This window comes from Pinus tabuliformis, chromosome 5_2 (genome assembly GCF_031772625.1).
Source record: "Pinus tabuliformis cultivar Carrire ecotype Pingquan chromosome 5_2, CPIR1, whole genome shotgun sequence".
NCBI classification, from domain to species: Eukaryota; Viridiplantae; Streptophyta; class Pinopsida; order Pinales; family Pinaceae; genus Pinus; species Pinus tabuliformis.
This window is the reverse complement of record NC_142306.1, coordinates 637338714-637353027: the sequence shown is the minus strand read 5'-3', so window position 1 is coordinate 637353027 and position 14314 is coordinate 637338714. Positions and strand designations below refer to the sequence as shown.

General features: G+C 39.0%; 1 protein-coding gene across 1 annotated transcript; it reads left to right on the top strand.

Moving 5' to 3' along the window:
• The first annotated feature begins 9583 nt into the window (after window positions 1–9583).
• Window positions 9584–10474, top strand: LOC149160669 (uncharacterized). Its single transcript, XM_089434680.1, has one exon. It carries the CDS (start codon window positions 9584–9586, stop codon window positions 10472–10474), a length of 891 nt encoding a protein of 296 aa, XP_089290806.1.
• The last annotated feature ends 3840 nt before the right edge of the window (window positions 10475–14314 follow it).

Here is a 14314-nt window from a genome sequence, read left to right as displayed (position 1 = left end):
AAGGGAGTCGAGGGGGCTAGGATATGGAAGTTCCATAGCCATTTATCTCCATTTTTGTGCCTCTCTTGTTCTGCTACAGTGGGGGTGGGCGGTTGCGATTGTGGGTTCGTGGTGTTTCCTTCATTGTCTTGGCCAGTTTCATGGGTGCTTGATGTCATTGCTACTATGGTTGTTTCCATCTTCTAGGCCTTTTTTTGTTGGTTTTCTTGGGCTTATTAGGTGGCCTATGCCTAGGTTTCTTTTGTTTTGGGCTTTAGGATTTCTAACCTGTTTTTTTTGCTGGATTTCTAGATATTTATGTTGTGCCCTTTGGGGTTTCTAAGTGTGTGTTGTGCATGATTGATGGTCTTTTGGCCTTTATTTTATGGGCTTAGTTGGTGCTCCCTCTTCAGTTATTTCTTGGGTCTGCATACCCCTTTTTTCCAGTTATGTGGCCTAGGGTAGTCTTTATTGGTTTGTTCACGTGCTCCCTTTGGGGCTTTTTGGTAGACCTGCGCGCCCTATTCTCTTGTTGGCTTTTTCATCCCTTTTTATGTTTAAATGTGAGGCATTTTTTTGGTAGGCTTTTTGGCTTATGTGTATGTAATGCCCGCGGGCATATGCAAAAAGTAATTTTGTCCTTGGTTTTAGGTTGAATAAAATTATGATTTTTTCCTTGGAAAATAACATGCTTATAATGTTTTAATTATTTATTTTTCCTTTTTTTCCTAAATATTTTTGTTTTTTTTCCAATTTTTGTTTTAAATGTTTTTTAATTGTTTTATTACTTTAAATTATTTTTTGTTTGCTTTACAATATTTTTTTAACAATTTATTTTGATTTTGTTTTTTTGAATTTTTTTGCTAAACATATTTAAAAAAAAATTAAATAATTGTTTGTTATTTTACAAAAAAAATTATGAATCATTATTTTTGGGAAAAAAAAGAAATTTTATAATTTTTTGAAATAAAAATTGTTAATTTTCCAACTTTTTTTATGCAATTTTTTTGCATAAAAATCATTTATTTAACATGTCAATTTTAGTGAAAAGGTCCCAAAATACGAAATTTTTAAATTATATCTATGTGAAAAATGTGTATTTAATTTTTGTTTTTGACAACTATTTTATGTGTATTAAAGTATTAATTAGCAAAATATAAATATATAAAAAATCATAACTTCAAAATATTAATTTTATTATTTTTTTAAACTTTGCAAAAAAGTTGAAATTTTCATTATAAAAAAACATTACAAAGAAAAACAAAAAACATAAACTTGAAAAACCCGTAAAACAAACATTTGATGACGAAAAACATGAAGAGGAGTAAGACAACTTGAAAAATGGTTGAATAACCAACATTCAAAAAAAATGTGCATACTTAGGACATAAGGAAATTTAAAGTGTCAAAAATATGCCCTGAAAATAATAATAATAATAATAATAAAATAAAAAGTTGATGATGCATCAACACTTTTCAAAATTTGCATGAAAATCACCAACATTATAAAAAGTTATCCTCACTTAATACATAAGAAAATTTACAATGTCAAAAAATAAGCCACCACCCGCCCTTGCCCCACAAAAAAAGGGGGGTTGATATTGCATCAACACTTTTCAAAATTGGCATGAAAATCACTAACATATTAAAAACGTACATACTTAATATATAAGAAAAATTAAAGTGTCAAAAATATGCTCCAAAAAGAAAAGGTTGATGTTGCATCAACACCTTTTAAAATTAGCATGAAAAACATGATCTTTTGCGACCATTAAAAAAACGAGAACTTGGTACAATTTTCATTAAGTTGGTAACTTGGTTTACATAATGAGAGGGAGGAGGATATGTAAGCCCCATCAAATATTTAATGGACAATTGTTTAGACTTAATAGAGGATAGATTGGCTCTAGATAATATGCACAAAATGATCAACCAGTGTGCACAAAGATAGGAAGTACCTATATCACAGAACCCCAAATGTGCAGTTAAGTAGATTATGCACAAGAAGAGAAAGAGTCAAGAGTTCATACTTAATACTTAGATCAAAGCATATGATATGAACCATATCATCATATACCTTGGTTCAAATGTGGACATCCTTCCAAAGTAGACATGTGAAATTATGTGTAGACCAAAGTTGATTTGGTCACTTATCCAACTAAGAATGGGAAATCAATCAAGAATCTTCCCTATTGGCAGGTTAGTAGGAGTAGAGATTAATATTGATGGAGCCAAGAGAATTGTTTATTTTGAGGTAATTGAGATTGTGGATAACACTAATCCTTATCCTGCATTACTTGGGATTGGGCCATTGATAATCAAGTTATAATCAATCTTAAGAGAAGGCAGATGATCTTTGAATAAGGAAACCTAAGGGTGACAATGCCATTAGATCCAATGAAGGGAGATTGATGCGTGGAGCCAATAAGAGATGGATTCAATGCAAAGGAACTCGATAATATTTACAATGTGACAATGCGTAGAGAATATTATGTTATTCCCACCGCTATTGGAGTGTTGAGCTAGCATAGTGTTAATTCACGCGCATTAGATTTGGATAAGACTTTTGAAAATTAACGGCACAAGTTGCATGAGGTATCCACGAGATAATGTGTCTATATTACCCACACAATGTGCTAGATCAAAATAGAGGTACAAATCTTCTTAAATATGTTGGGATGACAAATGTATGTTCCTTTGTGGAATAAGATACTACAACAACTCAAGTTGTTGGCCTTGTATGTAGCACTGAAAGTAATTCTTGCACAATGGTGGGTTGCGTATAAAAATGGAACGAAGTACTGGTAGAAATTGTTATCAACCGTACATAAGATGTGGGAAGGAGGACTTCACAGAATGGCACACACTTTGCAAAGCAAAGAACAATTTTCATGCACTAGTGAAATGGAAATCACGAAAAATGGAAAAGAGAAGGAGACACAGAAAAATGTAAGGGTCTGTAAAATTGTAAAAGCCATTACATTGATGACAGTTTGGGAGCACTTTAAAGACATAACCTTTGAAAATTGGTAAATCTAGTAGAAATTATCATTGATAGGAAATATTCATGCCTAAATCCATGCACTGAGGTATAATGAACCTAGAGGAATAAAATGAAAGGATATCGAATCACACTTGACATGTTTGGAGTTATTAAGGCCAGAAAATCATGTAGTAAGGTAGCTAAGTATAAGGAGGAGAGACATGATCAATGAAGCTCATTTTTCCTATGGTATTTGAAGCACGCAGAGAAGGCCAAACCTATGAAATATGCACTAGTTGTTGAGCTAAGAACCATTACATTTTTTATTGGATAAACCTCTTCCAAAAGACGGAGAGCGAGGACTAAGACACCAGGGGTGCTTCCAACTGCTATGCAACCAAAAATAGCAGTAGAAGTTGATGATTCAGTAATAGGGCAGTTCTAGAGAGAATATATACCACAAAGAAAAGACACCTCAAAGATAATACATCTCCAAAAGGATTTTAAGTACCAAATCGTGATGCCTAGGATCCCAATTACAGAGATCGTCGAGGGAAACATGATTGATGTAATTGAGCACTTAAAGTTTTTAGATCGTGACATCACTAACATAAAAAAATTCCAGAACTAATGTAGGATAAATACCTAAGGACTATTGATATCATAAATGACCTGGTCATCACGGTGGAACCAAAGGACTGGGTGCACAAACTACAAAAATCAAGCATCTTAAACTTGTTTGAAATTCCATATTTTGGAAGAAGCACATAAATTAACATATGTGTTAAATAACTATTGAGTTGCATTCATGGAGGGTTACTATGGGTAGATTAGCTAGTGTCCATTGACATAGTGTTTATTAGTAAAATTATCGAGTTGCCTATAATAGGCGATGATTCAAAACTGTACTTCATAGATAAAGGAAGAGAAAAAATACTTGCTTAGGAAGTCAAGAAAAAATATGACACACATGGGGGTAAGCATGGATTTGACATCCCACATATAAATTAGAATGTCATCAGGTTTGCAACACAGGTGATGGCATGCAAGTTAATACGTACAATTCTGAAGGATGAGGTCCCAATTGGAGTAATAGTGACAAAAGCCAAGTGTATAGTAGGGGTCCAGATGAATTGTGCACCACTTTTACTCAACCAGTTCTTAATTAACTGTCAAGAGGCACATGAAAACAACATGGAGTTTCACTATGCATGGCTCCTAATACTGATCACACTCATTACATGAAGGGAACCAGAGGAGATACAATTCCCACCTACCAAAGAAAAACTGTTCATGGCACCACGAACAAAAAGTAGTAATAAGATAACAATATCATCTGTTATGTATATAAGGAAATAGTTCAACACATAATATAACACATCCTGCGCATATTTCCCTTGATCGTTGAAGTATATAGATTGATAGCACACTTCAAAGTGACTCCATACTACATGTGGACATAGCCGAAAAGGGATCTAACACAACAATGGTTACCAAATCATTACAGGCTAATGAAGGAGGAAGTTAGTAATATTATTAATGACTGGGATGTGGAATTGAGATTCCTTGAGATAAAGGAACCCAAATATATTAGGAGTAGCAAGGATCAACCAACTCATGAATTCACATCATAGATTGAAGAAGGGAATGGTGCGGTAGATGCACATAAGAAGGATACTACACAAGTTGGAGAGAAGAGGAAGCATAAACAGATAAGGGAAGAAGGTACCTCATGTGTGTGGCCAAGGTGAAAAGCCATTAAAATTGTAGAAAATCAAGGAAAGTCATTAACTAATGATGACCATGAAGAAATATAAACAAAAGAGCAGTGTGAGTAGATACAAAATTTATTTTGAAATGACGGGAGGGAAATGGTGTGGTTGGGAGGGACAAATCATGTAACAATAAGGAGCACCCTTAATGTAATTAAACAACTCTCAACACCATAAAAAACACTATAACAACACTGTGTCCTTTAGATATCACCAAGGGAAATGAGATTTCCTTCAGAGGCCATGTAGAAGCAAGCAAACAAGTTAAGCCATATAGAATTGATTATGTTACAGCTGACATCAATTACAATATAGTATTTCCTAAGAGAGACAACTCCACATTACAACAACAACGATGGAATTAACAAAGTTGAGCACCATGCATGATGCACTAAATATAGAAAAAGTGTGGTTGATGGTTGAAAGGGAGCAATCATATCAGAGAGAACAAATACTATAAAAGTAATTAGACATACTCACAGAGGGGAAACTAACAAATATTAGAGAATCTATAAAAGACCTTAAAGCAAAGGTTGTGGCACCAGAATTACATATGACACCTACCATTGCATCGAAAGAGCAAGAGTGTCATGAAGAGGAACAAATGGTCACATCGATTGTCCAACAACTAAAATGACTAGATGAAGAATGTTACAATTTGAATGAGAAAGGACGGAAATATGGACACCATTGATGGAAAGTGCAGAACTTAAAGATTTGGTACAAAAAATCCAGATTGTGCCAGAAAAATCTCAAAAGATCCAACACAACTTCAACACATTACAATCTGATGAGCACTAGGTGTTAAAATTGGCAACCAGGGAAAAACTTCATGTGGGTCATCTTATTCATGGCTGATAATATTTTTATTAGATTCCTCTCGTCGAGAGGTGTAGGATTGATATAAAGATCATCCGATTCCGATAAGTATTCATGGAGATATGAATTTATTTTGATTATGGAATTATTATCAAGCCGACCTACAACTCATGTAGGCTCAGAAGCCCAACAGTTGCATCTATTCACCCACCAACGTTGTGTATAAATATAAGAGAACTTTTCCTCATTTGGACTCACTCATCTCATCACATCTCTCTCTCTCTACTACGCAGAAATGAGTCTCTTCTCTACTGCGCTGAAATGGGTCTCTCTCTCACACATGTGAAGCCAGAAACTGTTGAAATTGAAGCTGCAACTGCAGAAGTAAAGATTGACTTGCGTGGCCTAGAATGTCTCCTCTTTGGAACTGCGCTATAGGTTCAACTGAACCTCCTCTGAAAGCTGCAACTTTTGGTGGTGGAATGAAGTCAATCCGACGAACGGTTTGCAAGATATCGTCTGCCCTAGTTTGATAATGAAGCCACTAATGCTGATGTTGTTGATCTAGGGTTTGCTACTGTTGATATGAATCAGATTTATTGTACTATTTCTCTCTGTTGAATTATTGAAGATAAAAGAAGATTTGATCAAAGGGTTTCCCCACACATTGTGGGGTTTGTCCCTAGCTAGCCGCCACATCTTGTGTCTCTTGTCTTGGCTTGTTTTCTGCCGATCGTTTAATGTTCTATCTGCACTTTATTTTATGTACGTGTGATTGCTAATCTTTGGAATATAATAAGGAAAATAAGTAAACTATTATAAGCATAGAACATACCATAACTTAACACTAGGAGGCCATGAAATAAAAAGCATAGTTGTTGAAAAAGTTGAATCATATGAGGATTGATCAACATCAGTTATTGCAAAAGTGTGACACCTTACAAGAAGAGGCTTTCGCAATCACCGAGGACATTGGGACCTTTCATCAAACAATCAAGCAAGTAATCCAGGATAATGTAGAAAGTTAACGACCCCCCATGATGGCTAAGCTATCATATGAGATCTAAGGACAACTAGAGGACATCTAGATAAGGTCACTATAGTAACCCAAAAATTGGAGGCACTCATTGCAAACACAAAGGAAATAGTGCCCTTAGTAGCTTGACATGTAAACTGAGTGGCTTGGGATGAGCCACATGTGAGTGTTGGGGACCTGGTGGAGTAGCGAGTTTAAGGAAGGATCTTGGAATATGCACAAAGAATCACCATGTAGAAGGGGTATACTTAAAAAATTTATTTTATGTTGAGAATAATAGCGATAGCATAGGCTCCATGTCGCCTTCATCACTGTAGAATTTTCAAGGTTTGTGCAGTCCTTCATAAGATGTCTAGGGTGAGACTTCATGTTAGGTCCCTATAATACTAGTGATTCCCCCATTACTATTGTCATTTTAGCCCCTTATTGTTATTTTTCTGCCCCTATTGTCTCCATATTGTTATTATTGTGCCCCATAGAATCCCACTATTGTTATTGTTGTGCCCTTATATAATTATTATTATGTCGGCTTTGATTATATTGTGACCTCTTAGACTCCTATATATAGAAAGGACGTTTTATCATTTGAATCATCCAAGAATTGTTCATTTATGTAATGTAAAGGAGGTTTCCCCCTCGAAGAGGCTGATTTTGAATTCGTTGATCTATATTTTTTTCTATTTTGTGAGCTGGTTGCATAACATTTGGTATCAGAGCTTTGGATTCTAGGGTTTCGCTATTCCAAACAGGTCATCGTGGAATTTTCGCTATAAATTTTTTTTCTACGAGGTTTCAGAAGCTTAAATTAAAACCCATTTGATATGAAATATTTATGAACCTTGGGGCCAAATTTCCGATCTTTTGTCGCTATATTTTCAGAGATATGATCCAAGGAAGTTAGGGTTTTTGCAGGCTCTCGAATTACATCCCAAACAAGTGACCTTGGGAAAACTATCATAACTTTCTCTCTGAGCATCATATTTAAATTTCGTAAGAAGTCATAAAATTAGGATGGAGTTTAGTTTTCTTTATATTGTTTTCAGGTCCGAAGGTCGAAACAATGACACATGGCAGGTCATACAAATCCGCACTACTACACTAGTCTATAATCAGGTCATTGTGGGATATTTGGCATAACTCTTTCTTGAAGAATACAATATTGATCAGACTGGTGGGGTTAGAAAGAGGACTTAGAGGGCTACCATAGGACACAATTTCAGACCTTGGAGATTCGAAATTACATAGATACAACAGATTCAATATCAGGCTCCTATAAGCGAAAAAAAAATGTGTGTAGTTTTTTTTTTTTTTTGTTTTAGATTTGCATACGTTTGGTTTGAAAAAATAGTTTGAAGTGATTCAAAGGGAATAGTGAGGCATAATTATCATTAATTGATTCCCCAAAGAAAGAAAATGGAAACACCTATTAAGAAACATGAAATCTCGAGAACTCGATCAAGCTCTTGGCTCCGACTGCAAACCCTGGAGTCCGCACCCTGTGCGTTCGACTATATGCGAGCGTGTTCACTCTCGATTGCCCTGCTCCCTGCGAGCGGATCTGCCCGGGGCTCCCTTCCATCTCTGTGGGAGTGCTGATTAATGGAGGTCTACACTGGTTTTTAACAGGCCCACCCCCTAGGGCTTGCTGCCATGGAGGCATTGGGCTCCCCCCAGGCGCCCCCTCCTCCTCCTCCACCACTCTCGCCTTCTGAGGCCTTCAATCGGCTTCTGGCATGGCTTCCAAAGAAGAAGAACTCTGAAGTCACGAAATTTGTCAAAAAGCTGGATGATATCCCAGTGATCTCTCTCTCTCCTGAAACCCCGATCCAAGTTGCTTTGTCTTTGGCCGGACGGGCTCTCATCGGTCAATTTACTGGCTATGGTCGTCTCCAAAAACCACTGAGAGCTGGGTCAACATAAATTGGGTGCCGTTGATCAAAGAAAATGTTACTTCTTACTTTCTAGGGAGAGGATACTTCCTCTTCGAATTCACTGCAAAGGAAGACAAAGATTTGATCTTCCAAAATGGCCCCTACTTCATGGGCCCTTAGGGTTTGTATCTGAACAAATGGACCCCGGATTTCGATCCGGCAGTAGATGTGCCCAAAGCAGTTCTGGTGTGGGTTAGACTCCCGAATCTCCCAGTCCATTGTTGGAATTGGGACTCACTGATGCACATTGGAAATGCCCTGGGGAAATTTATAGACCGAGCGAACAATAAGGACCAATACGACTGCGCCAGGATTTGTGTAGAAGTAGATCTGGAGGTAGGGCTTCCTGAGGCCATCAAAATAAATGTAGGAAGCTGGACGCATCTGCAGAAACTGGATTATGAGCAGTTTCCCTTCAAATGTCGGAAATGTCATGTTTATGGTCACTTCGCCAGAGGCTGCCCAACCAACAACGAGGCTGTGCAGGGGAAGGAGGATGGATGGAATCAAGTCAAGCGCTCCAAACCTTCCAAGTCACAGAAGTCGGGAGGACCTAGTGGTAAAGGACCTCATTAGTCTTTTGGTCTACATATCCCGACTATTCCAACTTCAAAAAATAATTTCGACCCTCTCAGCTCGCAACTAGAAGAAACCGAGGAGGTAGAGATCCAAAAGGAGACAGAAGCTACCCAGGAGATCGAGAACCAAAAACCAGGCTCTCTAAGCAAAGGTACATCTTCAGCCTCCCTCAAAGGTACAAGTGGTGAAAACCCCAAAGGTAAGAACTTAGAAGATAATGAAGAAGAGCAGGACACAGATGAGTCAGAGGAGGAAGGAGAAATAGGAGAGTCCCAAACCTCGGTAAGAAGATCTACGAGAGGTCGTAAAACGGACAAGGGAAAAAGAGAGGAGGAGACCTACAAGGAAAAATTACAAGGCAGCCAGCCAACTCTGGAAAAACTACTAGCCTCAAAGCCTAGGATGTTGAAAAGCCAGCCCCAAGGCTCCAAGGGAGCCCACCAGAAACATAGATAATGAAGGTCATCTCCTGGAATTGCAGACGTATGGGGAGTAAAGTCAAGGAAGAAGCCATGAGAGGCTTGATAAGAACAGAAACTCCAGACATACTTCTCGTCCAGGAGACTAAGCTGGAAGACATAGTCTTCCTTCAAGCAAGCAAAAAACTTTGGTTTAAAAGTGAAGCAAGAGAAGTCTCTGCCAGGGGCGCCTCGGGAGGGATTGGCACTCTATGGAACGCCAATAAATTTGCAGTCATCAGTGAGGCTAGCAATACTCACTGGATGCTGTTGAAAATGCAGAATTTGGATACTAAAGAAATACTCTGCATCTTCAACGTTTACTCTCCAGTCAGTGTGGGGGAAAAAAAGGTTTGTTGGGACTCGATAAGACATCAAGCAGACTTAATGAACCTGGAAAATATTATTATTGCTGGAGACCTCAATCTCACCCTTCACTCGTCTGAAAAAAGGGGAGGTAGTGCAGTCCGAGATCCGGCAAGGGAATGGGCGGAGGATCTCATGCAAGACTGGGACTTGCTGGATATCAAGCCTTCTTCCGGTAAGTACTCTTGGACCAATAAAAGAATAGGCCCTGGTCATATTGCTGCCAGATTAGACAGATTTTTCATTCAAAGCTCCTACTTGTTGCTTGGTTTAGAGCCCAGAATGCACATCCTTGCTAGCAGTATCTCGGATCATAAACCCATAAAGCTAGATCTTCTAGCCCATCTTGATCTGGGTCCTATTCCCTTTAGATTCAGTCCCCTCTGGGTCAAGGAGCCAGACTTCATGCAATTAGTCAAGGATTGTTGGAGTCAACCTGTTAAAGGATCTCCTTTCTATATCTGGGAAGAAAAGCTTAGAAGGGTAAAAGGAGCACTAAAAAGATGGGCTAAAACCTTGTCCAAACCTGATATAGAAAGAAAAAAATATTAAGGTCTCCCTTGTCACTCATCAAACGCATATGGAGAATGCCATAGTCACAGAGGAACTGCTGGATCAAGAGGCCCATCTGCAACAGTGCTATCATAAGGCATGTTTAGCTGAAGAGGAATACTGGAGATTAAAATCTCGAAATCTCTGGCTCAAAGCAGGGGACAGAAACACTGCTTTTTTCCATAAACAAGCATAGATCAGAAAATGCTTCAACACTATCTCTGAGATTAAGGAGGACAACGACACTTACAAGGAGTTTGCAGACATTAAGAAAGCAGCCTACACCCATTTTCTAAACATGTACAGTGAAGAAAAGGACCAGCAACAATCCCCAGATTTGATAGACTCTATTCCTTCTGCAATTTCTCCTCGTATGAACGAAACCTTGGAGGCCAAAGTCACTAAAGACAAAATTAAAAAAACCCTTTATGATATGGATCCGGATAAGGCCCCTAGGCTGGATGGCTTCTCTGCCAGGTTTCTCCAAGTCTGCTGGCCGATTGTTGAAAAGGACCTGCTCAAAATGATTCAAAAAACTCAAAAAATAGGCGACAGTACAAATTCTGCCTTCTTAGCCCTCATACCTAAGAAAAAGGCACCAGCAACTTCAGTAGATTCCATCCGATTTCCTTATGCAATACTGGGTACAAACTAATCACCAAAGTAATAGAAAATAGACTGAAGCACATTCTTCCCAAAATAATATCGGAGAATCAAGGAGCTTCATCTAAGGGAGGAAGATCGTGGACAACTTCACCCTAGTACAAGAGGCAATTCATTCAAGTCTTCTTCGAAAAGAACAAGGTATGGTGATAAAACTTGATTTAGAAAATGCCTTTGATCGAGTAAATCATAGTTTTCTTTTAAAAGTCATGAGAAGGTTTGGTTTTGGAACAAATTTCATTAACTGGATCTGGGCATGCATCTCGGAGCCATGGATTGCTCCTCTTGTAAATGGAAGAGCCACAGATTTTTTCAAAGCTTCGAGAGGGCTTAGGCAAGGGTGTCCGCTTTCCCCTCTACTATTTGTCATCCAAGCCTCTGTTCTCAGCTTTCTGCTAGACAAAAAAATGCAAGATCAAGATATTAATGGACTGTGTATCGCAAGAGGGGTCAAGAACATTAATCACGCCTTATTTGCGGATGACACTCTGCTCTTGGGTGTTGCCTCTCTCTCCTCTGCCTCTAAATTCAAAGCAGTTCTGGAAGAATTCAGCAAGGGCTCAGGCAGCGTTGTAAACAAGAATAAATGCCACATCTTCAGCTGGAATACCCCGCCCAGACTGCTCTCTGCTATTTCTAGATGTCTGGGGTTTGCAGCCTCCTCTTCTTGGACTTCTTTCAAATACTTGGGCCTTCCTGTTGCTCACAAAAGACCTGCAAGCAAAGACTGGCTCCCTCAGCTCGAAAAATTCCAGTCTAGGATCCAAGCCTGGGGTTTCACCTGGCTCAACTCTGCTGGCAAATCTGTCCTTATTAAATCAGTGCTTTCTAGCCTCCCTCTATTTTAATTTGCTGGGCTGCTTGCTCCAACAACCATATTAAAAAAAATGGAAGAGTTCATACGAAGGTTCTTCTGGAAGGGAGGAAAACAGAATGAAAATAGGATTCCCCTTATCAATTGGGAATCCATTTCCAAGCCTCTGTGGGAGGGTGGTTTAAACTTCAAAAAATTTTGTCAGCAGAATGTGGCTATGGAAGCTAAGATCATCTGGAGGATCATCGCGCCCAATCCTGGCTGGGCCCAATTGGCCCTCTGGAAAAAATACTTTTGAGGTCCACGTTCTAGCTGCTTAGACAATCTAATCTACTTTCCCAACTCGTCTTTCCTCAAGCTGTATGACAAAGTTGCTCCTATAATCAAGGATCACATCCACTGGTGTTATCGGGAAAAGTGTCTATTTAGAACGACTCTATCCCACTAAGGTGTGACAGCTACCTTAGAAACAAACATAGAAAACTACTTTTGTATTCTTCTTTATGAACTATAAACAAAGAGGAATAGGATGAACCAACCTGTGTCTTGCGCTAGTCCTTTGATCCAATCTCTCTCCTCTTTGACAGCTTCCGGCTACCTGCTCCCTTACTTGCCCAGCTTCACCAAGTACCTGTAAGATCATAGAAGAAGGAAACTATACAAAGACATGGGTTTATATTCATAAATAACTTAGGATCAGATTTAAGCTAACCATACAAACGTAACAAGCATCAATGAAACACAAGCATGGAGAAGAAACTCAAATAGTTTTATTGATATACAAAAAGATCCAGGAGGAGTTACAACCGATGATTCCTGACCCAGCATCAACCTCCCAGCAAAGAAGTCCCTTTTTCAACCCCAACAAAGCATAGATCACCCAATTCTCTGATATGTATCTCAAAACCAACAACAATTCCTTACAATGTGCAAAATTCCAGCCTCCGGATCTCTGGGATGAGGGATCCATATATAGATGTATGCAAGGAGGATGAGTTAGCTCATGAATTGATTAGTGGCTTCTCTTTGTCAGTTCTTGCTTCCACTTGGAGACTGAAAGCCTCTTACTCATCCTTGGTCGAATTCAGTGAGGCAAGTGTCATTGGAGAAGATTCTGGAAGCTTCCATTGTCTCGCCACCTCGTGGAATGACTCTGCCACTTGTCATTTCCCACTCAACGCACCCTGGTAGTGCATTTAGGTGCGTTGCAACGCACCTAGCTAGTGGACTTGGGTGCTATGCAACGCACTTGGCTAGTGGAGCAGCTGAAATGATCCTGATTTGACTTATTCTGAGTAGTTTCTGGTGGAGAACTTCTGGGAGAAGTTGTAATTTGTTGACCTTGTTCCTTTAGGAGTTAGAACAACACTTTTAGGGACTTAGGAGCCCTTGGTTCATGGACATTTCATGCTTAGAGCTGTAAGGCACAAAAATGTCTATAACAGTTGCCCCCTAAAGTATGAGGCCGTTTATCGGGTGAAATGCTTTATTAGGAGGATCCAAAGTTCTTTCAATGCTGGGAGGAGACCTGTAATAAGATACAAGACAATACATTATCTTCATACTGTTTTCATGATCTAGCTGAGGCGGGCATTCCCATGCTCAGCTTTATAAATTCATTTTCATGTACATAGGACAGACAATCGTCTGATGGTAGACTGATGATTCTGATAGAGCCATCATCCTTTTGGTAGGATGATTATCTGTGCTGCAATGCTGTACATTTCAATGTCTTTATTTTCCTGAATATATATCGTAGCCCGGATGGATGAAACTAGATCCGGGGTCTTCAATCTTGTCCGATCTTCACTCGAAGTACAAGTCGATCCATGTGAGAAATGTTTTGAAGTCGAACATGGAAAGACATCGCTTGATTACCAGTCAATGATGTAAACTGTTAACAAGCGCGAGAGGAATCACCGATAATGATGATGACCCTCAAGGTACTGCAGTACAATTCGCGTGGTGTGAATAAAGGACTTGGCATCGAACACCACGCAAAATATTTCGGTCGAAGGTCATTGATGTATACCTATCGCCGGAAGTGAGAAACTTGCCATTGAGGCATGCAAGCTTCAAATTACTGAATGGGGTGTTCCTAGATCAACTTCTTGGATAATGAGCTGATGTCGACAAGAAGTGATCCGTCATAGGAGGGCCTTAATGAATCCCACATCAATGACACGGAACGGAGCAAATGATTTTGATGGAGGTGAAAACGATCTGATGATATATGGTTCAGGGTGGCGGTCATGAAAGAATGGAGTATAATGTATGGTAGTGGGCGGGACACAGGTGGCCTTTCTGGATGACTTCTCTTGAACATGTCGGCGACACTTATGTGATGGATTGGTAGCATTAAC

Excerpts from the sequence above, each read along its gene's own strand:
- LOC149160669 (XM_089434680.1), top strand. The coding sequence starts at position 9,584 with ATGGGGAGTAAAGTCAAGGAAGAAGCCATGAGAGGCTTGATAAGAACA.